Source organism: Serinus canaria, chromosome 19 (genome assembly GCF_022539315.1).
Source record: "Serinus canaria isolate serCan28SL12 chromosome 19, serCan2020, whole genome shotgun sequence".
NCBI classification, from domain to species: domain Eukaryota; kingdom Metazoa; phylum Chordata; class Aves; order Passeriformes; family Fringillidae; genus Serinus; species Serinus canaria.
This window is the reverse complement of record NC_066332.1, coordinates 10512758-10533154: the sequence shown is the minus strand read 5'-3', so window position 1 is coordinate 10533154 and position 20397 is coordinate 10512758. Positions and strand designations below refer to the sequence as shown.

Below are 20397 nucleotides of genomic sequence, written 5' to 3'. Positions count from 1 at the left end.
CACAGCAGGGGGGCCCCGTCCCTATTCCGTCCTCATGCTGCCCCATCGGCATGGCAGGACCTCGCCGGGTGCCGCTTCTCCCGCCAACCCGAAACTGCCTCGTGTTTAACCGAAACTGTCTCTATTTACACAGCCCGGCCCTGACCCCGCGGCCGTCCCCGTCCCCACCTTCGCGCCCCCCCCCGCCCCGGCTCTGCCGCTCCCGGGCCCCACGGAGGGCAGTGAGGGTCCCAGGGTGGGTGGGTGGGGTGGGGGATATCGAGGGGTGCCAGGGGACCGTGGGGGGCTCAGACATAGTTCCTCTTGTCGTAGCTGGTGACAGCAGAGCGTGGGGCAGAGTAGGCCACCTTGCCTGTGGGGTACCTGTCGTCTTTGGGGGGGCAGGAGCAGCAGAGCAGCCCCCCCCCCAGCAGCAGGAGTGCGGAGGCCGCCCAGCCCACGTAGAGTGAGGTGCCCAGCTCCCGCTTCTGTGCTTCGATCACCAGTGGGTTGTAGAAATCCCGGATGATAGTGTTGGCCGACCAGCAGACAGGGATGAGGGTCATGACACCAGAGAGGAGGAAGATGACGCCAGAGACGATGGTGATCTTGGCTTTGGTGCTCTCGTCCTCCACGCAGCGGGTGCACTGGGCGCCCACGATGGCCACCATTAAGCCCAGGACGGCCAAGATGATGGCCACCACCAGCAGGGCTCGGGCAGCTTGCAGGTCTTGAGGGAGTGCCAGCATGGAGTCGTAGACCTTGCACTGCATCTGCCCTGTGCTCTGCACCACGCAGTTCATCCACAGCCCTTCCCAGAGGATCTGGGCCGTCACAATGTTGTTGCCGATGAAGGCCGACACCTTCCACATGGGCAAGGCGCAGCAGATGATGCTGCACAACCAACCCAGCACGGACAAGGCCACGCCGCCGATCTCCAGCCCCATTGACATGGTGGATGGTTCAGTGACGCGCTCCAGGCGATGGTGGAGAAGAACCCACGGACCGAGACCGTCGCCACCACCCGCGCCGCTCGCAGCTGGGGGATCGGCTTACACCTGTGCGCAGTGCTATTTATATGGGCTGGCCCCGGGGTGGGGTTTCAGTGCTGGCTGCTGGACGCTCCTCTCTGCTCCTCCGTCACCGTCACCTGTGTCCCACACCCTCCCCTTTGTTTGCAGAGATGGCGCCGGGTAACCAGAGAAGGGCGGGAGGAGGAGAAACGCCACCTGCCACAGCCGTCGCCTGGTTTCGGCCCATGGGTATCGGGAAGCACTACACCATGCTCATTCCCACCAAACCCCTTATGTGAACCTGGAAATCCCAAGGGTTCACCTTTCCCCCATGGAGGAAATGTGGCAGGTCAGGGTTTGTTGATTTCTGTAGTGTTGTCAGTGCTCACGTTTTACTGGGGTTTGGTGAGCGTTGGGCACCTTTGCATCACTGTGCAAAGTGCAACCCCTCTGCCATGCTGTGAGGTTTGTGTCACCATTCCAGGGGACCTGCGAGTGCTCCTGGCCCAGCAGGAACCCCTCTAGCCTGGCCCCTCCTGTTCCCACCCTGCTGAGCCGGGAGCACAGTCAGAGATCTTCTGACTGACTGATAAATATCTTTACTCATCCTGCACAAGTCTTCTGACCTTGAAGGAAGCAGATAATGCACGTAGCCTTCCCAGCAGCATCACCCTGATAACCTGAGCTGGCACCCAACAAAGGGAAAAATATCCTAAGGCATGAGCAATCCCTTCAGACCTGGCAGCAACAGCCCCATGGCTGTGGGGTGCTTGTTTCCCCCCCCCAGTCCTGCATGCTGGGCTAGTGCTTCCAGTCCCCCTCCCCCAGGAATGTGGTTGCTGGACACAGGCTTGCTCCTACCTTGTTCCCTGCCTGCTCCAAAAATCTACTCTACAACTTATTAACTACTCAAGAGCGCGGTGGGATGTTGGCAGCTGGCACCGTGCAGTTGGGATGGGGGGGAGCCCTGCAACTGCCTGGCTGTACCCTGACATCCCACAGCCAGAGGGGTTGGAGTTGGATGCCCCCAGAGTATCCCAACACCCCAGAGCCAGAGGGGTTGTATTTGGATGCCACACAGTGCTCTGATACCCAGTATCTGGTGGGTCACCTTCTATTGCCCTGCAGCACCCTGAACCCCCATAGCCAGCGGGGTCACCCCACAGCACCCTGATAGCCAATATATATCTGGATCAGCTGTTGTCACCCCATATCACCCCAGCACCCCATATCCACCCAGCTTGACCTCCAGTCCCCTGCAGCACCCCAGGTCTGACTTCCACCACACTGTGACACACCAATATCCCCATATCCAGCCTGTGCCAACCCACGGCATCCCAAAAATATCCTGTACTTGGCTGGGTGAGTTTCTGCCACCCCACTGTACTGTGATCACGCTCCACCCCCCCACCCCCCCACCCCCCCTGCTCCTGCTGACCCCCGAGGACACCAAAACACTCAAAGCCAGCCGGGGGTACCCAGGGCTGACCCAGACTGTGCAAGCAGCCCCCAGGGTTCTGTGCCTTTGTTGCTGGGGACACTGGGGGTCCAGGCCTTCGGGGGCACCTCGGGCTGGGTGTCCACAGTCCAGTGCTGTCACAGGGCTGGGCCCACCTGGCTACCAGCGGTGAGCAGGGCTGCTGAGGGCCCACACGTGTGCAGGCAGGGGAGTGCCCGTAGCCCCAGGGTGCCAGAGTGCACAAGCGTGCAGGTGAATACACACAGACACACAGGTACAGACACACACACACACAGAGACGCAAACACACAGACAGGTACAGGCACACACAAACACACAGACACCATAATCACACAGACAGGTGCAGATACACACACGCCTACCCACACACACACCCTCTGCTGGCAGCAGCACCCCGGCATGCAGCTGCACGCAGAAACACATGGACACGTAGACACACGGACACACAGTGACAGACTTGGACACACAAAAACATGGAGATAGACACATGGACATACTGATTGACAGGTAACAGAGACTCACTGGCAGATTCACAGACAACACACAGACTCACAGACACAGATTCAGAAAGACAAACACACACACACAGACTCGCAGGCAGACTCAGACTCACGCATACGGACACTGACACAGAAGCGGAGGTGAGCAGGCGGTACAGCTGCACACATACACACCCTCCCCCAGTGCACATGAGGCTGCGGGGCTGTGGGTAGGGGTTCCCCTGGGCCAAGAGGGGACCCCAGGCAGGGCTGTAGGGTGTGGGGAGTGCCCCAAGCAGGACTTTGGGGCAGGGTTATACCCCAGACAGGGCTGGGGTACAAGGGAGTTGGGCACCCCAGACAGGGCTGTGGGGCAAAGGCTTAGGGGCAGGGCTATACCCCCAGGTCTGTGGAACAATGGGAATACTCAATAGCAGGGCATAGGGCAGGGGAGATAACCCACGTAGGAGTGGGAGGTAGGAGAGAGGGATACCTCTGGATAGGGATATGGGACAGGGAAGATATTCTAGGTAGGGCTACGGGGCAGGGGAAGAGCGGGATACTTGAGGCAGGTGTATGAGATAGGGGCTACTGGGGCAGAGCTGGGGTGGGACAGGGCAGTGAAACACCATAGCCCCCGACCCTGCAATCAGAGCCCCACACATGGCGTCCCCACTTTGTCATCCCAAATTGCCCAAAGTACAGGCTGTGCCCAGTGTCATGCCGGCCTGGGGCAGCTGCTGCCGCCTGACTCATGACGGAGGAAGGGGCAAATCACCGGGGTTTCGGGGTGCTGGTCACCCCCGGCAGGACACATTCTTGTGGTGAGCAAACCAGCTCACTGGTGTTTACTGAGGAGCTGAGCAGGACCAGAGTCCCTGGGGGATTCCTGAGAGCCCCCCCCCCGTCCCAATTCCTGCATCTCCTTCCCCGTGCAGTCCCTGTGCACTTCAGCACAGCTGGGGAGGGATGAGGAGTATCCAAGTCTCTCGGGATGGGGACAAAGTGTGGTGGCTGCAAGAACTCTATGGCGACACGGGGTCAAGTTTGCTCCACTGTGATGCAGAGACCACGGACAAATGTCAGACCCAAAGGTCACGGGAGCATCACCAGTTTGGTGGCCCCAAAGGAAGAACGCCTGCACTGACAGGGGGGACACCCACTGCAGCATTCCCCATCCATGCGATCGGCACCCGGCAGCACCCCGGGGGTGCGCAGGAGTGACGGCAGAAACCGCCCCGGGCGCCGAGGGGCCGCGTCCCACTCACGTGTGCGGCGGGGCTAGGGTGTTCCCCGCCGCTGCGGTCGGGAATACCGGCGCTTTTCCCCTCGAGGGAGCGGGGCCGGGGCGGTAAATGCCGCCTCGGCTGCTTATATTTCAGGCGCGGGGCTGCTGGCTCTGCCCCGGCCAGGGCACACAGGCAGCCCATTGTTGGAGCCCCTTCGGCGCGGCGGGAGCAGGTGAGGCAGCTCCGAGCATCAATGGCAGCTCTGTCTGCCGGCGGGGCGGGGAGGTGGCTGCGGCACACGGGGGCTGGGGGCGGCGGGGGACATGGACCAGCGGGATGTGTCAGGGGGCTGGTGGTTCGCTGCGGGATGCTGGACCATGCCTGGGGCATCCCCACCCCGACAGATCTGATCGTCTTCCCTAAGGCTTTGCCGTGGCATCCCCCTTCCTCCGAGCATCGCTGGTGGGGACACCCCCATTGCACTGCCCGTGACCCCCTTCCTGATCCATCATCTTCGCCAACCACCTTGGCAGCGCTTAGGGGTGTTTTCCCGGTTGGGAGCCACTTGTTGGATAGAAACTGGACAGTTTTGACTTTCAGAGTGACTTCAGGCCGAAGGTCCCTTCTCTCCCTGCAGGGACCCCACAGGTCCCGGCGCGTTTCTCCCCTCCCGATAAGACTTTGCTTTCCCCTAGCGATAAACGACCTGACTGTGCATTTTTGAGTTGGTCGGAGGGATTTATCTTGGGAAAGGATGTTTTTTGGGAACATTCAGTCTCTGGGCTGTCGGTAACTAATCCTCAGGCTCCAGCGGGGAGAAGTTGCCCTGCTCCTCACAGGCTGCGTGGGAGGGTTGTTGGTCGTGCCTTGCTTGGCAGATGTGAAGCCAGAGATTCCGGTGGATCATTATTTGCTGGCAAGTCTCACCCACCTCTTTGGGACCTTGAGGTAGCCAGGTTGGTGGGTCCATGTGTGGGTCTTGGGGAATGAGGGGATCTTGGCTCAGTGGTGTGGGGTATGTGAGGTGGGACTGACACCCAAGTCCTGGGTTGGGATGTCCACAAGACCTTTTTGGCAGGAGATTCATATCCAAAGCCCACTCCCTGCGGAGTGTCCTCAACCCTGAGCAAAGCCAGGGTGACACAGCCTCTGCTGTGCACCCAGCAGTGCCTGGCATTGTGGTGACACTGTGTTTAATGTCACTTTCCTGCCTGGGAATGGCCTCACTGCCCAGACGAGGGGCTGCAGTGTGTCCCCATGCTGGTGAACCCAGGAAATATGTCAGAAGGTGTTTCCTGATGGATCAGCCAGAATGGGAACTCTGCCCTCACAAACCCTCTTAGTGCAGTGTAACAGGGATGGGAACCCAGGCTCCTGCATGTCCTTCCAATCCCACTGCATTTGGGGCAGGGCATCCACATCTGTCTGGGTGCTGGGACAAGTGCTGGGTGGTCAAGGCTCAGGATGGGTTGAGTGTGTTGAGCAGCCTGTTTTGGGGTGGAGGAGCTTCCTGCTGAGCAAATGGGCTGTGGTCCCACCAGGACATGCACCTCTGCCATGGCTTCTTGCAGGTGACACTGGGGGAAATCTGGGACTGGGGTCCTACAGGATGCACTGGGAATGAGCATTGGGACTGGGCTGTGGGGCTGGTGTCTGTGTGGGGCTGGTGACTGTGGAGTGGTTGTCCTGGATGTCATGTCCTGATGGTCCCACCTGTGCTGCACCACCATCCTCAGGTTCCAAGGGCTCTGGGGTCAGCTGCTGCTCCTCCATGCTAAGCCGGTGTCTGTTGGTCCTGCTGGCTGTCTGGGTGGATGTGTCACTTGGAAATGTGGGGAAGGGCACAGGGGCTGCCCCTGCGCGGCAGCTGCCAGGTGGAATATATGTCACGTTCCAGCATGAATTACAGTAATTGGCTGTCAGAGGCTGTGCTGGCGCCTGCTCTGCCTCCAAGGGGGAGTATGAGCAGCTCAAGCTTTGATGCTCTGTGTGCGGGGGAGTTCCTGTCCCCACCTTGCCATTTGTCCCCAGCCCAGAGACATGTCCCCACGTGCCTGTGGGGACACGGCCGCTGTGAGCCACAGACATGTGGGCGTGTGCCTCTCTCCAACCCCAAATACTGTGGTGGTTACAGCAGCTGGCTGGGAGGTGAAAGCCTCAGGCAGAGTCTGGCCCCAGCGGGTGTGCACCGGGAGCCTTGTAGATTAAAGGCAGCCCTTGACCACAAGGTTCTGGCTTCAGGGTAGACACACTGGTATGTGAGCAATGCGGGTGTTCCTCTGGCACAAGTCAGGCAGGCAGGAGCATGACCATCTCCTTAGGCTGGGGTCTGCTGTGAGACATGGGTGTCCCCAGGCATCCTCCTGGCACTGAAGTGCATGGGCCACCAGGCTTGTCCCACCACACTGGGACATGAGCCTAGGGACATCCTGGCATGAGCACTGGCAGCTCCAGAGTCCGTCACACCAAGCAATAAGAACAAGTTGTTGGATTGTGATGGTAACCAGGTGCTCAGGAAAACTAAGATTATCTCAGTGCCTCTTATCTTTTCCAGGAGCCCATGATTAAGCTAGGGTGATGAAACAGTGCAATGTCCGTCTGTCTCTCTGTGCTGTCTGTCTGGTGTCATGCTGTGCCTGTGCAGGGGTTTGGAGGGAGTAGGGAGGGAGCCTGTGTGGGAGTCATGGATTAAAAAGAGGGCAGGTTAGCATTAGCATGGCATCAGTGTTGGCATTGGTATTGGCATCAGCACTAGGATCAGTGGATATGGCTCTGGGTATGATCAGTGGGATCAGTGGTTATAGCTCTGGGACAGCTTGAGGCCACATCTACCCCTCACAGTCCCAACCCACCGAGCCCCACCACACAGGCATTGGGACACGGGCAGAGCTGGGGCTGAGGGTGGCTGTGTGAACTCTGGCTTTGCACTGGAGCACAGGTGAGCTGGGTTTGGGGTCTGCCCCCCTGTTGCCCCAGGCAGTGCCGTCTCTCCTTTGTGGGGAAATGGCAGCCACTCCAACCAGTTTGTGGGTCTGGGTGGTGGCACCTCCTGCCCGAGGCCTAATGGAGGGCTGGAAGTGCTGGTACGGATGCCAAGGAGCAAACAAGAGCTGCTTGTGTCCTGCCGGGCACGGAGCCCAGCAGCCAGAGGGAAGAATGTGCTCCTCCCCCAGCATGGGGCCATGGGGGGCCAGAGGCTGGGCTGATGCTGAAGCAGTCACTATGAGCTGGAGGGAAGTTGAGGCATGAAGGAATGAAGGAGCCCCATCCAAGTGATGGAGCAGAGGGTTCTGGCCGGCATGGCAGAGATATCCTGGTGCCTGGACACTGGCTCTTCCCCTTTAGCATCCCAGACTGAGCCCCAATGCTGCCCTGGGCATGTCCTGCCTGCTCACAGCAATGGGATGCACTCCTGCACCTGGGTGGCCTGGTCCCAGTCCCCTGCGTCCTCCTCTGTGAGAGCAACCGGGATATTAAGTGTCATCGCTGGAGGGAGAAATACAAGTGGAAGAATCCTGGGAAACTGGTTCTTCCCCTCCGTCCGGTGCCGGCGGCAGGCCGGCGGCTGGGGCGACGCTCCTCCCTCGGCAAAGGCATATAATGCCTGCCATGGTCCCGGCTGCCGGCACTGCGCGGCGGGAGGCGGGCAGGGAGCAGGCGGCCAGCGATGGCCTCCATGGGGATGCAGGTGCTGGGCATCGCGCTCTCCGTCATCGGCTGGTTGGCCTCCATCCTCTGCTGTGCATTGCCCATGTGGCGGGAGACGGCCTTCGTTGGGAACAACATCGTGGTGGCGCAGATCATCTGGGAAGGGCTGTGGATGAGCTGTGTGGTGCAGAGCACAGGGCAGATGCAGTGCAAGGTATATGACTCGCTGCTGGCCCTGCCGCAGGACCTGCAAGCTGCCCGTGCCATGGTGGTGGTGGCCATCATCCTGGCCATCCTGGGCACCCTGCTGGCCGTCGCTGGCGGCAAATGCACCAATTGTGTGGAGGATGACACCGCCAAAGCCAAGGTCATGATCCTCTCTGGCATCATCTTCATCATTGCCGGTATCCTCATCCTCATCCCCATCTCGTGGTCAGCCAACAGCATCATCCAGGACTTCTACAACCCGCTGGTCTCTGACTCGCAGAAGCGGGACCTGGGCTCATCCCTCTACGTGGGCTGGGCGGCCTCGGCGCTCCTGCTGCTTGGGGGGGGGATCCTGTGCTGCACCTGCCCCCCCCGCGGAGAGAAGCCCTACTCTGCCAAGTTCACGGCTGCTCGCTCGTTGCCAGCCAGCAACTACGTGTAGGAGCCGCCGCGCCTGCCTGGAGCCCCCGGCCGCTCCAGGGTGCGGGGACCTCCCGGGACACGCAACCTCCCCGGCCGGGCTGAGACTGGCCGGGAGCCGAGGAGGTGCGAGGGAAGGCAGACAGAGCCGCCTTTGTTCCACCGGGGTTGAAGCCGGTTCTCTAATCTCGGTTGAGACAGGGGACAAGGAGATCCTGTCCTGGCTGTCCGCGGTGGGGGCTCTGCTGCCCCCGGAGCATCCAGCTAAGGCATCTTCTCCGAGACATCACCTGATCTCCTCGAGCATTTCCTGGCTCCCGGTATCGGGGTGTGCCATGTGGTGACACAGCTCCCAGGAGTCCGTCCCACGGGTGGCACAGGGCTCTCTTTCCCCGCGTGAAGCTCCCCGGGACGTGTGTGTCCCTCGGGGTGGGTGGCGGTGTCGGTGCTGATAGGGACCGCGAACATGTTCTACGTGGTCTCAGGGACGTAGAGCAAACCCCGTAAGGGTCTTGAAGGGTGACAGGGGCTGTCACCTGCCTGTTCTCTAAATTTTGACTTTGACCTACTTTCGGGGCTCGGAGCGGCTGTACAGAATGTGATTTCTCGTGGCAGCTCCCCAGGGCGGGGGCATCATTATCCTGGGAGTGGGAAGGCAGCGGTCGGGCTGGGAAAACCGGTCGGGGAGGCGGGAGGGAGCGGGGCTGTGCCCCCGCGTGGTGGGAGGCGACTCCCGGACCCGACCCCATCCATCGCCCCAGAGTGGGGCGCCCAGGGCCGGGAGTGCAGTCTCACGGTACCCCTGGCTGTGCTGCCGTCCTTCCCCGTGTTCAGCCTTCCCGCATTAAACGGCAGCTGCTCAGACCCCGTTGTGCCTCGTGTTCTTTACGCTCTCCAACACCCGCCTCGGTGGTGGGACAGCCCCGTGCTCCTGTGCCCTGGGCTCCCGTCCTCCTGAGAGATCACCCAAATCTGTTCTTCGGAGTCTCTTGAGATCCCGGCCGCCTGTTCCAGTCCTGGCGTCCCTCGCCGTTCCCCTTCCGGGCCGCCCCGAGGGTGTCAGGGCTGTCCCACGCCTGACCCGCCGCGATCTCCCCACCCGAGCAGGAAGAAGGTGGCGGGCGCCGGCCGGGGCGGGTCGGGGCGCGCTGGCCCCGGTGCCACCCCACAGCCCCGGCTGGGAGCGCCCTGCGTGGGCAGCGCCGGGTGCTTTGCCTATCTCGCTTCCGGCACGGCAAGCGCTCCTCTGGCTTGGGAACATCTTTCCTTCCCACCTCGGTGTTTGTGGGGACGGGGGTGACTCCGCCTAGCTCTGGGTGTCTCATCTGGATCTGAGGGCTGGAAAGCTCCCAGCTCCTCAGACCCTTCACTGGGCACGGGAATGGTGGAAATATGCCTGTAACCCTGTGGTGCTAGTGTGCCACATTCCCACAGGTGGGAATGTGAGCACAAGGCTCTGTCGAGCATCCCTGGGAATCCGTGGAGGCACCAGTTGTCCCCCTGCAGGCGGTCATAGACCCTGTTTTGGGTGTCTTGTGTGGCTAGGTCCCGCTGGCTGGGGGAGGGTGCCTGGGATGGTGCCCACAATCCTGGCCCCTGCCTGCCTGGAGCACGGCAGGAGCAGCTGCGATTTTGGCCCAAAGGGTGTTTCATGGCCCAAGGGGGTGTCAAGTTCCAGTGCTGGGTGTCCATCAGCCTCCTGAGGGATAAAAGGTGCTGGGTAAGGAGTGGGGTACAACGGGAGAGGAGAGGCTGGAGAAACCAAAACCTGAGACAGGGGAAATGATGGTGAAATCTCTGGCAAGAGCTGCAGGGTGTGCCAGGCACAACTGATACCCACTGAGCCAGGGGCAATAAAAGCCCAGCTGGTCCCAGCTGCCAAGCACGGCACAGGCAGCCATGGGTGAACTCTGCTCCATGAGCGGCTGAGCTGGATGTGGGCTGAGCCAGGGCCACAGCAGTTACACGTGACCATGGTGAGTGTCACCATGCCAGTGTGCCCAGCACGTGTCCCTGTACCAAGCACCCGTCTCCCAGGGACACCACCTGTGGTGACCCCATAGCCCCTCACCATGGTTTGCCCTCTTGGGGCTGCTCCTGGCCTTCTCTGGGATGGTATCGCAGAAGGTGTTGAGCCCCAGACCTGGGATTGGGGCAGAGCTGAGCTGTGACCCATGTCCCTTTTCCATTGGAGAGCAGATCCCAGGTCCAAAGGGCACCGTAGGATGGCTGTGAGGGCAAAGCCAAAATGGGAGCAGGCAGCGCTGAGCAGTGTGGGGGGCTGCCTTCCCTGACATGCCCTGTGCCCTTCCCTGTGCCTCTGGCACGAGGCTTGTGGCTAGGGAAGCTGAGCACCAGTGGTGGAGTGGGGCATGGGGTGGGCACTGGGGGATGGCCACCAGGGCGGGACATGGGATGAGTATGAGGTGGGGGGGTTGCACTCTGGAACACTGGGGCATGGGCCCACTAAGCGCCCCATCCTGCTCCCCAAAAGCCACGCCTGCCCTGACACTTGTCATGGCCTGGGAAGGGGTGATGGCAGAGGCTGCGCTGTGGGACAGTGTAGGGGCCAGTGTGACATACGGGGGCTCTTGCACCTTGGCTTGCTTGCGGCCTGGGTCATCGGTGACACATGTGTACCCATCCTCTCCTGCAGCACCACCCCATGCCACTCATGTCCCTGTGCCCTTCAAGTCCCCATGTCCCCATGCTGTCCTGCAGCCATTCCCATCCTCGTGGGGAGCAGGACATACCAGATGAAGCCCATCCTGTCCCTGGCTGTGGGCTGTGCCTGTGACACCCGTGCCTGTCCCTGCAGGAGCTGTTGATAGCGATGATGACAATGCAGACGGGAGGACTGACAATGGCTGCGCTGGGCTGGCTGGGCTCCATCCTCACCTGTGCCCTGCCCATGTGGAAGGTGACGGCTTTCATCGGCTCCAACATCGTGGTGGCCCAGGTGTTCTGGGAAGGGCTGTGGATGAACTGTGTCTATGAGAGCACGGGGCAGATGCAGTGCAAGGCTTACGACTCCCTGCTGGAGCTCACTTCTGACCTGCAAGCTGCTCGTGCCCTGGTGGTCACTTCCATCTTCGTGTCCTTCCTTGCCTTCTTCATCGCCCTCTCAGGAGCTGACTGCACCCGCTGTGTGGATGACAATGGCACCAAGACCAGAATCTCTGCAGTGGCTGGTGTCATCTTCATCATGGCAAGCATCATGCTGCTCATCCCTGTCTCCTGGTCTGCCAACAGCATCGTCAGCAACTTCTACAACCCCATGGTGCCTGAGGCCCTCAAGAGAGAGCTGGGGGCTGCCCTCTACATCGGCTGGGCCTCTAGTGCTCTGCAGCTCTTTGGTGGGGGCGTCCTGTGCTGCTCAGGATCCCAGTCCCAGCAAGACCCCTACCCCAAGAAGTACAGGGCAGTGAAAACCTGCGGCCCAATGGGCTATGCCATGAAGGACTATGTGTGAGCTACTGTGCCCAGGTGCCAGCCCAAGGCAGAGCACCACTGTCCCTGTCCTGCATCCCCATGCTACACGCTGCTCCTGCACTGCCTTCTCCTGCCCATTCCCACGCTGGCTGACTCCCAGCATGGTCCCCACATGTGCCCTTCCCCAGGGCAGGGACTATAAACATCCTGGTGCCACCAAGGCTGCCTGAGCTTGTTTTGAACAGCGCGGTGTGGGGAGGATGGTAATGCATCCTGGGAGTGCTGTGCCCTGCCATCTGCTGTGTTCCAGCACCTAGAACATCCCCATCTTCCCATGGGGATCAGCAGCAGTCAGCCAGCTCCTGGCATTCCTTGCAGCAGGAAACAGAGGCAGTGAGAGGATGCTGAGAAGCATGGGGGGGACACCAGGTGCTCTGAGCCCCCATGGACTGGGAGGGAACACCAGAGAAAGGTTGAATCCCCCCTCTCAGGCTCCTGGCTACCCATCCTGGAGGGTGCACATTCCCATTGCTCTGGGAACAACACACAGAAGATAGTCAGCAGGGACAGGGATTTATTGAACAGGCAAGTGCAGGGCTGGGAACAGCCACAACTCCCAGCTGCCCCAGGGGACAGTGTTGAAGACAAATGGGGAGGGAGCAGCAGGACAGCTACTGATGGGCACAGGGACCCAAAACATGGGGGACAAAGCAGAAGGGTGACAAGAGCCATGAGGAGGGCAAGTGTGGAAGATGTGGGATGTCCTGGGTGAGGAACAGGGACAGACACAGCCACTTCCTCACACTGAGGAACAGCTCCTGAGGGGAAGGATGCAACCTCTTCTCCAGGAACATGGGAACAGGATAAGCAGGAACAGGTCTGAGGGAAGGGAAAAATGAAAAAAACTCCAAATATTCCAGGAAGAGATTTGGGTAAAAACCTTCCCAAGGGAGCAGTGGAGGAGGAATTGTGAAGGCAGCCCAGCAAGGGGCTGGAGAAACAGGCTAGGCAGGCTGTGCTGGATGGCTCCTGGGTGGGGAGCAGTTGCCAGCTCCCCAAATCCCTTCCAAACTCATTTCCCCTCCCTGAACATTAACTACAAAGCTGTGGGAAAATGAGATTCAAGCAGCTGTTGTGGGATGCAAGGCAGATGTGGCACTTGGAAAGCCTCTCCAGCTGGGAGTCACCTTGGCACTGCTGCTTTGACTCTGGATGTGGAGGCTCTGGCACCTCAGGGCTGGCTCAGTCCCTAGGGAGGATGAGGATGGGAGGCCACAGGACACAGTGGTGGGGACCCACCTTCAGCAGTCCTCAGCTAAAGACTCTGGGGGTAGGACATGAAGAAGGATCCAGATTTTGAACATGACTGATGAGATGGGTGAGGTGGGGAGAAGACACCCCAGATTGGACATGCCTTGGAAAGGCCATGTGGGTCTGTGAGATGTCACGGTGAATGTTGAGGTGTTTGGGTCAATACCTAAATGTCAGGGCTAAAGGTGGCACCCAGGAGACCCTGGTGAATCCAGGAGACCCTTCCCATGCTGAGGAGCAGAAAAGGGCCCCAAGCCCAGACCTCAGTGAGAAGGAACCGAGGAAGGGTTTGGGGAAATTCCCCCTGAATACTGTCACCCCCAGCAGCTGCCCTGCTGCAAGAGGGGGTCAGCTGGGCTCAGTTTTATAATAGGTCAAGTGCTCACCCCCCATCCAGAGCCATGCTAGCTCTCAGCCCTCCTCGAGGTTGGGAACAGGGCTCTTCTGGTAGATGTAGACCACCCCAGAGATGTAGCCAGTGCCCTGGGTGCTCTCCTCCTCGGTGGTGGCCCTCTCCCAGTACTCCACTTCCTGGGCCAGCAGCTTCTGCCAGGCTCCTCTCTGTTCCAGCTGCCCCAGAGCTGCCTCCAGCTCCACCTTGTACCGCAGGTTTGAGGGGTTGCTTCTCGTTGTCAGGCACAGGAAACCGCCTGTGGGACAGGAGACAGGTAACACTGACACAGGGTGTCCCTCTCTGGGGACCGCATTCCCCAGAATGGGTGGGGACACCGGGAGGCACTGAGAGCCTGCCAGGAGCCAGCAGGCAAGGAATGGACAGGGCGGGGAATGGGCACAAACAGGGCAGTAGGCAGGGGATAGGCAGGATAGCAGGCAGAGATGGGCAGCACAGGGGGCCAGTGGGCAGGGGAGGGGCCACAGGCTGAGCACAGGCTGTCACACACCAGCACCCTTACTGCCACCTCCTACCTTATCCCGCTGCCCAGACCTGGCAGTGGGCAGAGTCAGGGACCCCGTGCCTCGCCAGTCCCTGGCAGCAGGGAAAAGGCCGTGTCTCAGCTGTGCCACGGGTCCAGCGTTCAGCGGGGGACCCACATCCACCGGGGCTCAGTGTCCAATCCCAGCACCCCGGGGATCCCGGCGGGGAGGGAAACGCCCCCTCTTACCCGGCTTGGTGACCCGCAGCAGCTCCGGCAGCACCGTGTTCGGCACCTGCCCCTCGCCCAGGGCCCCCACCACCGTCACGGCGTCGTAGTGCTCTGCGAGGACACGGGGCGTCACCGGGGGCCCCTCCGGGGCTCCCCCCGCCTGGTGCCGGCCCGTCACCCGTGGGACTCGTGGGTGTCACCGAGGGGTCCCGGGGATCCGCCCCCTCCCGTTACCTGCGGGCGCGGGCAGCGGCTCCCTGCCCAGGACGCACAGCCGCAGTTCCTGGTAGAGCCCGGTGCTCCGTGCCTGCTCCAGCATCCCCGCGCTGCCGTCCACGCCGTGCAGGCAGCGGAACCCGCGCCGGTGGAGCTGCCGGGACAGAGGCACCGTCACCCCGCCCCGCCCCGTCCCGTCCCGTTACCCCCGGCCCGTCCCGCCGGTACCTCCCGCGCTACGAGCCCGGTGCCACAGGCCACGTCGAGCAGCCGCGCCCCCGCACGCGGCTCGGGGAAGGCGAAGGCGAGCGAGGCGGCGGCGAGATGCGGTGCCCGGTACTCCAGAGCCGCCACATCCTGCGGGGGACACGGCGGTCAGCGGGGACACCCACGGCCCCCGGCGCTCCCGTTCCCTATGTGTCCCCACTACCTGCTCGTAGCGGGCGGCCCAGCCGTCGTAGAGCCGCAGCCGTTCGGGCAGCGCCGAGCCCCGGTGCACCGCGGCCACGCGGTCCCGGATCGCCGCCGGCAGCCGCATCCCAGTACCACTCGGTACCGTCCGGGCCAATTGACCCGCGCCGGGCCCCGCCCCCGCCCTCACTGATCCGGAGGCTCCGCCCCGACACGCCCCCAAAGCCCATTGGCTCCTCCTCCCGCTCGCGACGCGCTCCCAATGCCTCATTGGCTTCTCTGCTCGCCCAGGACACGCCCCCAATGCGCGTTTCCACAATGACTCCGCCCAGCACCTCCCCACAGAACACGCGACCCCGCCCCGGCCAATTGGCTGGGGGCGCCCGCCCCGGCCACGCCTAGCTCTCCATTGGCCGCCGGAGCTGCCCCTCGGGGTGTTGGGAGCGACCAAATGCGCCGGGAAGCGGGGGAGGGAAGAACCCAGTGTCCTGAGACCTGACCAAGCGTTCGAGTGGTGATCAATGACCCAGGGAGGCGTCAGGTGCCCTGGGGGGCTGTCCAAGTCCAGGGATGGTGACCTCAAATATCCTAGGGGGTGACACCGAATCCCCGCGGGGGTGGCACCAGGGGCCCCGGGCTACCACTGTCTCCCAGCAGTGTCCACTGCTGCTCTGTCACCTGTAGGGGTCAGTTCCCATTGCGTCACTCATGTCCCAGGCGCCGGGACAGTGTCCTGGACAGGACACCTCCTGCCCGGCCCCTGGCCCCAGCCCCACACGGCCCCAATGCTGCGCTGACATCTCCATCCTGCACCCACATCTCCTTCCTCCACTCCGACTGTCACCCAGTGCGATCACCACCCGAGCCCGCCGGGTCACACTGTATGCGGCAGTGACAACCCGGGACTGCCACGGGGAGGAGGCCACCCACTACCGGGCAGCTCCTGCTTGTCCTGACCTGCCCGTGCCGCCCCTCGGGCCGGGTAGTCGTTCTGCGCTGCCTCGTGGTTCCTGCGCGGAGCAGGGAGCTGGGGTTAATGATCGCTGCCGGATCCTTCCAGCTCGAGGTGTGCCCTGAGTGTATAACCTGGGTGAAGTTCGGGTTTGGCTCAGAGCAAGAACAGCCCTGAGACTCTGCGCGATGCACGGGGCGGGGCGGGGTGGGGGGCAGGATGTCACCTCCAGGTCACAATTCTCTGGAGTGCCTGATCCAGGTGCCCAACGTCGGTGAGGTTCCGTATCCAGCTTCGCTATCTCTCCAAGGGCTCTCCCTGCGAGGTCACTGCGGGAGTCCCCCGTTAACCTTTGGTGTGGCAGTGAGGGCGAGGGACAAGCTCCGGTACAAGCCGCAGCCATGCCCGTCGCCTCCGGCTGTTCCCAGCAGCTAAACAGACGGATCCAGCCGCTAGTTAGTGACGGATTCAGCTGCTAATTAATAACGGGAAGAAAATGCGGTGCCCTGACGGAGCCGGTGGCCGCTCCGAGGTTGCGCTGGTGACCTCGTCACCTCCTCTGTACCTCCCTGGAGACGTGTCCGTGTCTCACGCGGGGACAGCTCAGCCCACGGCCGGTCAGTGCTGGCCGGGACCCTCGAGAGGGAGCCCTCCGCCCGCGGGACAGACCCCGCGCCCCGCCGGGCTCCGGAGTAACGCCCGGGGACGCGCTCGGGGAATTTCTGTAGAGCGGCAGAGGACAGCGTGGGGCTGGGGGCGGCCAGGGCTGTGCCCGGGACAGCAGCGATCGTCCCACCCACCTGAGGGCACAGGGATGGCTCCCGGGCGGCGTCCGCTGGGGCTGCAGCCCTGTGACAGCTCCTGCCACCGTTTGTGGGCATTTTGTCCCCCCTGCTGCCACCAGCGTAGGCCCAATCCTGTCCCTCATGCCTGGCGTCCTTGGGAGGGCTGTGGCCTCCATCAAAGGGCTCTCTCGGTCTCGTCATGGTTCCCACCACGAAGTGAACCCGAATTTGCCGGTGCTTTTTCCATCCCCTTCCCCCTGCTGGCTGGCTCTGTCACAGCACAGCTGTGCAAACATCGGCGCCCCGTGCCACCCGCAATGGCTCTGGGCTGGCTGGGACCCAGCATGGCCCAGCTGGGATCTGCACAGGGCCTGCTGCCAGCGTTGGATGGCCTGAGCTGTCGCTGCTGAGGGCAGGGGACAGAGATGGCAGCCGGTAGTGGCAGGCTGGAGTGTCCCATTGCCGGTGTGAGGCTGGACTTTGTCCTGACACGTGGCCTGGTGCTAGCTCCCACTGGGTCACAGGACGTTCCTCTCCAACGATGCAGTTCCTAGGGGTGCTGTCCTTGTCCTCTGCCTGGGAATAGGGGTCTATCGGTGGCCTGATGGGGTGCTGAGACAGTGAAGCTCAGCTCAACTGCCCTGATGGAGTGTCCCCACCACCCCTCAAAGGGACCTGGGAGGGGACATGTTCCCCCAAGGGAGGGGGTGAACCCCCCTGACCCTACAGATCTCTGCTGGGGCCTCGCCTGCCCTCCCTCCCCAAGGAGCTGCTGCAGAGGTGGAAGTGTAGCTTAGGTGGGTCTCTCACCTTCAAAGCTGCCACTGAGCTGGGACAGGAGGTGGGAAAGCCCAGGTCTGTGCTGGGTTTGGGCCAGGCATCTCCAGGGTGGGCAATGTCACCTGGCACCAAACCTGTCTGCAGGTCCCCCCTCTGACCCTTCCTGGATCCCCAAGTGAAGTGTGTGGTGGCATTGGTACCCTAGGCAGATGGGCTTGCATGGCCCATGGCCTGTGCAGGGCAGCCCTGGCACATCCTTGGCCCTGGGGTGGAACTGATGCTGTCCCCCTGGACATCCCAATGATGTTGGACTGTCCCTAAGCTTCTTCATCAGGCTGGAGTGACAGGATGCTCAGTCCCACGGCCTTCTGTGCCTCAGAGACTTCTTGGGTGGCCCACACAGTCCCTGGGTGGTGTGGATGTCCCTGTGGCAAGGGGACAGATGCTTGGAGGGGGACAACTGTGGACTTGGCAGCTTCTGGCTCAGAGGACTTTGGGGACAGTCATGGTAACTGTCACTGGAGGCTGTCACAGTCATGAGCTGCGTCTCTGGGCATCTGTCCTTGACTGCAGTTTCTTGGTGGTGCAGGAGCCTACCAGCACCAGGGAATGCCTTCAGGGCATCCCAAGACATTTCCAGCTCAGGGAAAGGGCCCTTCATGGCCCCCTGAGCTCTCTGCTGCATTTCCTGAGCTGGGAAAACATGGACAACCATCCTGTGGGGCACTTGAGCCACACAAGGTGGAGGTGGAATGCTCTGCTGGGTGCAGAATTGAGCAGAGCAGGGAAGGAAAACCCTGTGGGGTGACAGCCAGGTAGGATCTGGAGAGCCCCCGCAGGGAGACGGAGGGAGGAGGAAGGTTCAGGTTGGATATTAGGAAAGATTTCTTCACAGAAAGTGTGGTCAGGCCCTGGCACAGCTGCCCAGTGCAGTGGTGCAGTCCCCATCCCTGGAGGGGTTTAACAGCCCTGTGCATGTGGCACTTGGGGACATGAGTCAGTGGTGGCCCTGGCAGTGCTGGGGGAATGGCTAGACTCGATGATCTCAGAGGGCTTTTCCAGCCTTAACGATTCTGTAATCTTTCCATGGCCGAGGAGGTGACAGACAGCAGGACAGGGCCAGGGTGGCTGGTGGGGTTTCACACACCCTGTGTGGCATTGCTCTGTACTAGATCCTTGGAGGAAAGAGCATTTTCCTTTCCCAGCGTCCAAACGTGACTGGAATCTGTCCACTTCTCCCCTAATCCCCACCCCCCTGGTGTTCAAGGACCGTGGATTTTGCCTCCTGAGCCCCTCTCAGACACAGGAGCTCGCCCGGGTCGCTGGGCTCCTGCCCGACTCCTGAGTCTGCAATCTCGGTGTTGCTGGGACTGATGATGCTCGGTGCCCGGGCCTGCTGTCACCAACCCTCCTGCCCTGGTCCCACGGCCCGCACGGCTCCGGGGCCAGGTGACAAGGAGGGGCTGAGCTGTGAATCCGCGCTGCCGGGCGGAGATCGGAGCCGGTGGTGCGGCTCACGAAACCTGTTCAAGGGCTGGGAAGGCCCTCCAGCGGGCCAGCTGTCCCCGTCCCACGAGACCCGGGACCCGGCTATTCCCTGAGTGTGGCTGTCACCCCGCAGGGCACTGGCCATGGCCGGTGCCTGGGGCTAGCAGCAGAGGGCCGTCCCTGCTGTGCTGAGAACGTTCCCTGGCTGCTGTGCTCCTGCATCAGTGCCAGCCTCTGCTCGTGTGTCGCCTGCATCCCATCCTCCCTGCAGCCCCCATGTGCGGTGCTCCTCTCTCTCCTGCACCCCCGTGCGTGGTGCTCCCATCCCTCTTGCATCCCAAATCCTTGGTGCTCCTTTTCCCTGAACTCCCAGCGTATGGACTCTACCCTCCCTTTGTGCTCCTGGTGCACAGAGCTCTACACGCCCTCTGCCTCTCAGCTCCACACGTTCACAGGCGCATGGTGCTCCCACACTGGTGACATTCCCATTTTTCCTTATCCCCATCCCAAATGCCAGTGGCTTCATTCACAGTGTGTGCTCTGGCTGCAGTTCTTAGCTGAGCTCAGCCTCTTCCTCACCTCTGAGCAGCACCACAAACCACATCCACAGCCCCAGCTCATGGACCTCACTCCTTGTCCCCCTTCCCCCTTGTTCCCTCTTGTCTCCATTGTCACCTGCTCCTTTCCCCTGACTGGGGACTTCCCACCCTGACCCTATCCAACACACCCAGGGACCTCAGGTTCCACCCACCACAGGTCCCTCGTTTCTCTCTCACACCCTATCACCTCCTGGACCCATCTCTTGTCCTTCACAGCCCTTCCTGCAGCCAGGTGAGTTCCCCGGGTGCTGTCTCCCTGTTCCCATTCCCACAGGCAGTGCCATGACATCACTGACACCTTGGCACACCTCAGGCTGGTGACTCATCATCCCTCCTGGGACAGCACCTCTGGAACTCATCACCTTCGTGGAACAGCACCCTCCTGACTCAGAGTCCTTCGTGGAACAGCACCCTCATGACTCAGTGTCCTCAGGTTCACCCCAGGAGCTCCCTGTTCCCACCCTGGGACACAATGTGACTCACTGGTCACATCCCTGCTACTCCTAGCATTCCAAGTGTGGCTGCCCCACAGTCCCCTGGCTCGATGCAAGCCCACCCAACCATGTCCCCAGATCCCCCTGATCACCAGCCTGGCTACACAGAGCACTCCTGTGCCCCGCTCCAGATTCCTCCCCGTGACTCCCCTCTTTCGTCCCTGCATCTTGGGAAATGACTGCCACCTCCTGGGAAGAACGAGGGACAGGCTGGGTGAGATCCGAGAGGTGGAAGTTGCAGTAAAGCCCAGCTCAGTAATAAGGTACAAACTTTTACTGGAGCAGGAATTAATGAGTGGATTAGTAGCTATAAATAAACAAAGGATTTCTTGTGACTTGTAAAGATGACTCAGTGCTTTCGGGAAAGC

At 61.4% G+C, this 20397-nt stretch overlaps 4 protein-coding genes across 6 annotated transcripts; 2 read left to right on the top strand and 2 right to left on the bottom strand.

The window, feature by feature from the left end:
* Positions 1-256: 256 nt before the first annotated feature.
* LOC103820042 (claudin-3) lies at positions 257-1547 on the bottom strand. Its single transcript, XM_009094647.4, has one exon. It carries the CDS (start codon positions 930-932, stop codon positions 288-290), a length of 645 nt encoding a protein of 214 aa, XP_009092895.1. The 5' UTR covers positions 933-1547; the 3' UTR covers positions 257-287.
* Positions 1548-3705: 2158 nt separating this feature from the next.
* LOC103820044 (claudin-4-like) lies at positions 3706-12107 on the top strand. Its single transcript, XM_009094650.4, has 3 exons — positions 3706-3775; positions 4237-4412; positions 11274-12107. The coding sequence occupies exons 1-3, from the start codon at positions 3706-3708 to the stop codon at positions 11925-11927; spliced, it is 900 nt and encodes a 299-aa protein (XP_009092898.3). The 3' UTR covers positions 11928-12107.
* LOC103820043 (claudin-4) lies at positions 4978-9319 on the top strand. Its single transcript, XM_018919277.3, has one exon. It carries the CDS (start codon positions 7848-7850, stop codon positions 8475-8477), a length of 630 nt encoding a protein of 209 aa, XP_018774822.1. The 5' UTR covers positions 4978-7847; the 3' UTR covers positions 8478-9319.
* A 334-nt stretch (positions 12108-12441) lies between the features above and the next one.
* Positions 12442-15106, bottom strand: METTL27 (methyltransferase like 27). Of its 3 annotated transcripts, none has more exons than XM_050981762.1 (6): positions 14951-15106; positions 14749-14877; positions 14539-14674; positions 14323-14415; positions 13585-13848; positions 12442-13136 (listed from the first exon to the last, which is right to left on the bottom strand). In XM_050981762.1, exons 1-5 carry the CDS (start codon positions 15056-15058, stop codon positions 13610-13612), a joined length of 705 nt encoding a protein of 234 aa, XP_050837719.1. In that variant the 5' UTR covers positions 15059-15106; the 3' UTR covers positions 12442-13136; positions 13585-13609. The 3 variants fall into 3 exon arrangements, with proteins under 3 accessions (XP_050837719.1, XP_050837718.1, XP_050837717.1); XM_050981761.1 differs by having other exon boundaries at positions 12442-12766; positions 14951-15105; XM_050981760.1 differs by having other exon boundaries at positions 12442-13848.
* Positions 15107-20397: the final 5291 nt, after the last annotated feature.

What these genes read in the sequence shown, in the direction of transcription:
- LOC103820042 (XM_009094647.4), bottom strand. Translation starts at nt 932, where the DNA reads ATGTCAATGGGGCTGGAGATCGGCGGCGTGGCCTTGTCCGTGCTGGGT.
- LOC103820044 (XM_009094650.4), top strand. Translation starts at nt 3,706, where the DNA reads ATGACGGAGGAAGGGGCAAATCACCGGGGTTTCGGGGTGCTGGTCACC. An exon ending in CGGCAGGACACATTCTTGTG is followed by an intron (nt 3,776 to 4,236) that starts GTGAGCAAACCA and finishes CGGCGGGGCTAG; the next exon opens with GGTGTTCCCCGCCGCTGCGG. An exon ending in CTTCGGCGCGGCGGGAGCAG is followed by an intron (nt 4,413 to 11,273) that starts GTGAGGCAGCTC and finishes CTGTCCCTGCAG; the next exon opens with GAGCTGTTGATAGCGATGAT.
- LOC103820043 (XM_018919277.3), top strand. Translation starts at nt 7,848, where the DNA reads ATGGCCTCCATGGGGATGCAGGTGCTGGGCATCGCGCTCTCCGTCATC.
- METTL27 (XM_050981760.1), bottom strand. Translation starts at nt 15,058, where the DNA reads ATGCGGCTGCCGGCGGCGATCCGGGACCGCGTGGCCGCGGTGCACCGG. An exon ending in CCGGGCTCGTAGCGCGGGAG is followed by an intron (nt 14,675 to 14,748) that starts GTACCGGCGGGA and finishes CTGTCCCGGCAG; the next exon opens with CTCCACCGGCGCGGGTTCCG. An exon ending in GCCGCTGCCCGCGCCCGCAG is followed by an intron (nt 14,416 to 14,538) that starts GTAACGGGAGGG and finishes GTGTCCTCGCAG; the next exon opens with AGCACTACGACGCCGTGACG.